This window comes from Impatiens glandulifera, chromosome 5, assembly GCF_907164915.1.
Source record: "Impatiens glandulifera chromosome 5, dImpGla2.1, whole genome shotgun sequence".
Taxonomy (NCBI): Eukaryota; Viridiplantae; Streptophyta; class Magnoliopsida; order Ericales; family Balsaminaceae; genus Impatiens; species Impatiens glandulifera.
In genome coordinates, this window is record NC_061866.1 from 7,029,640 (window position 1) to 7,033,408 (window position 3,769).

Below are 3,769 nucleotides of genomic sequence, written 5' to 3' on the forward strand. Positions count from 1 at the left end.
TAATAAATTAATTAAAATAAAATAATAATTTTATATAAAATAAATATTTTAAAATTGAGAAATGATTAGGTGAGAGAATTTGGTGAGGAAATCACGTGCCATAATCTTATTCGCTAAAAAAAATCAAATAATTTCTCTCTTTTCTCTCTTTCCTCCCACTTTTACATTTTCCAACTAATGTCACGTCATTCCCTCACCAAATTCCCTCACTAAATTCCCTCACTCTATCATTCCTCTTTAAAATTTTAAATATGAAATATTTTAATAAAAAATATTATTAAAAATATTATGCAAATGTTATCGTTTATATTATTAAGTAAAACATTATATGTAATTTGACTAATTATTAATATATAATATATTAAAGAGTTTATCTTATTTATTTGTTAAATAATTTTATTTATAAAAAAAATTGATTTTTATAAGTATTTTAATATATATATATATATATAATTAATATAATAAAATATTAAATATTTATATTTTATTAAATTAGTACACATTTCAATATTTAATATATTTTAAATAATTATAATATAAAAAAATAATATTTTGTATTTTTAAATAAATAAATAAAGTTAAAAAAACATATTAAAAATTAATTAATTGATTATATTTAATAAAAAAAATTAATAATTAAATGAAATAAAATAAGTAAATAAAATAAAATAGGTAAATTTATAAAAAGGATAGAGATAAATAAGTAATTTGGGAGTTAATTGAAGAGTGAAGGCAGAGGAGGGTGGGAAGAGCACCTCCCTTTATATAATAACAAATAATATTTAAACTAATTAAATACATTATTATTTTAATTAAATAATTAAAATATTATTTTAATAGACATTTATATGAAATTAAAATGTCAATTATATAAATAAGTACATAAATACTCAAAAGTAAAAATATTAAATAATAAAATGAAATCATAAAAACCATTCGTACAAGTAATTTTAGTTTGTTGACCAAACAAAATTGTATTTAAACTACTTAATTTTATTATGTATTCTATGATCATAAAATTATAAATATATAGATGTATGTCACAATAAATAAGACTATTGAGTTTATATCTTATATTCCTATCAAATATGACTTATAAAATAATTATAATTAATTCAGCGGTAATTCAAATGGACTCATTTTTTCTGGTTTGAACTATAATTATCGAAAATAGGTTGGAATGATATTTGTATTCCATTTCGACTCCGCCATGATTTCATCCTGATTTTTCTAAAACACTGATAAATACAATTAAGTATCAAACAAAGTCTGACAAATTTATTTACATGATGATATAAAAAAAGAAAGTCTCTTATATAATATCACTAACTTATTTATTTATTTGTTATCTATATTTTACGCGAGCAATTTTTGTAAATGTGATATAAATGATACTCGTGAATTGTCGAATAGACTAAGGATGATAGTAAAATATCATTTATTTAAATAGAACGGAACAGATATACACTCCCTTCCTAATTCGTCGTATGGTTATACATCTTTATATGGACGGATTCAGAGTTGAGATGCACTTAAAAAAATAAGTTGGACTTCATAATATAACGAGAAAATTTTGAATAAAACAAGTGTATGAATTTAAGTTTTATCAAATTTTTAATAATTAAATAAACATAGATTATATTGAAATTTTGTAAGAAATTAGTGATAATATCACATTTTTTTTTTGTAAAAAATAAAAAATAATTTTTTTTGTTGGCTTGAATACATATATTTGTCACTACATACTTACACCGATGAATAATCGATAAAAATAATAATAATAAATTATAGTTGTTTCAAATAAACTTTCTATTTTATATAAAAGGTTTGATATACATTTTTTCTTAAATTACAAAGAAAATATTATTAAAAATTAAAAGCTAGACACTTCCTCCTCACCTTCATAACCCAAGTTAAATGGACTTTTGCATGATATTTATTATCTTCTTCTACAAGTCAAATCACATAATAATTTAGAGAGAAAAAAATATTTAAGGAAATGAAAAACAAATAAAAATAAAAATTGAGATTGCAATTTGAGAAATCATGAGATGTATTATTGTCTAAATTCAATATGATGAGTTATATGTTTTGTAAATGTTCTAAAAATGAGCTACCCTACTAATAAAGTTTTAAATTCAAAATTACAACTATGCAGTAATAAAGCAAAACATATACCCAATGCATGAATACTACTTTTACTATTTACCATCTCCATATTTGATACTAGCTATCCAGCTTCTGCAACACCAACAGATACTAGACTTTCCAAACAAGCTTCAAGTGCATCTTCCTCAGAATGAAACCTAATATCTCCAAGTGATCTCGTTTCTAAGTTATACCAAACAAGATCTCTACCCATATACAAAAGTACTTTCTTACCATTTTTCGAATAAACAATACATCTCAAAAAATAGCTAGATGTATCCGAAATATTTTGCTCCGACAACGTAATCAATCTCGACCAATATTCATTCTCCCCACCGTATTGTTTCAGCAACCATACATCCACATTCCCCGAAAAATAGTGACAAGTTAACGATAAACATCCTTCAAAACTATCCAAGCACGAATAGAATTCAGGATTACGGTATTCAGGCTGTTGAATTACTCTATAGGTCTCCAACCCGAGATCAAATGCAAGAATGGATCTTTTCAAATCCGCGTCTATCGAGATCCAGTGCATCGCTCCACCAGCTACGGAATTTCCAATTCCACTCAAATCCGGATATTGGTTAGGAAATATATCTGCCGTATGCCACGAATTTGATCTTAAACTATAAACCTTAACCTCGTAATTTATGACAACATCCAGAACAACCACAACTCTCACCACTTTGTAGTCGTCATTGGTGTTATCGTAACCGAATCCATATGTTCTATATTGGGGATCAAGGTCACGCTCATTTTGTATCTCTATCGATGCGAAAGGCAATTCAATAGACTTTTTCGTTGAAGGATTCCATAAAACTACAATGGATATATAATCTATAACGCAGATCGATCCATCATTTTGGTGAATGTTAGAATGATTTACGGTTCCTACAATTATCCTGGTTGATTGGTTCCATAAAAGGATATCTTGCTTGGTATTTGATAAACAGAGCAATCCATCGCAGGTTCCCCAAATTATGTTCTTATAAAGATGATGCCTCAAGGGATTGTCATTGATCTCTACCGGTTGAAGAATGCCATCACCCTCGACCGAATCTAAATCCAAGCGACAGATTCTGGAAAAATTAAAGAGACTGGGACTGACGCAACCCAGGATGAGATTAAGGTTGTTCTTGGTTTTAACTGATTGTTTCAGATGCGATTTGATGAAATTGGGGCTACCGATTAGGGTAAGCCAGAATCGAGATGTAACCCTTAAACGGAGCAGACTTTTGACAGGCAATCGAGAAAGAATTTCGTATCGAATATCATCCGGCAAAATCGACATCTTTTACTAACAGTGACAGAAAAAGAAGAAGAAGATGATGAACAACAGCTAGTATGAACAACGGTCTGAAATTTTGATTAAAGATATTAATCTTGGTTTTCTTGAATCTTAGTGGCGGTTATAGAAGTTACGCTTAACTTTCAAATTCTCAAATTAAAATTATTCAAAAACAAGTTAGGTTTAATTATTTATATTTATTTGACATAATTACTTAGTAATTATAAAAGTTAACTTATGATTAACTAAGTTATTAAGTTTGGGATGAATAGTTCACTTATTAAATAAAATAATATGTTTTCTTTTCATTATCATAATTTAATTTTCTAT

General features: G+C 26.3%; 1 protein-coding gene across 1 annotated transcript; it reads right to left on the reverse strand.

The window, feature by feature from the left end:
- Positions 1 to 2,230: 2,230 nt before the first annotated feature.
- LOC124938949 (F-box protein CPR1-like) lies at positions 2,231 to 3,442 on the reverse strand. Its single transcript, XM_047479470.1, has one exon. It carries the CDS (start codon positions 3,440 to 3,442, stop codon positions 2,231 to 2,233), a length of 1,212 nt encoding a protein of 403 aa, XP_047335426.1.
- Positions 3,443 to 3,769: the final 327 nt, after the last annotated feature.

Excerpts from the sequence above, each read along its gene's own strand:
- LOC124938949 (XM_047479470.1), bottom strand. The coding sequence starts at position 3,442 with ATGTCGATTTTGCCGGATGATATTCGATACGAAATTCTTTCTCGATTG.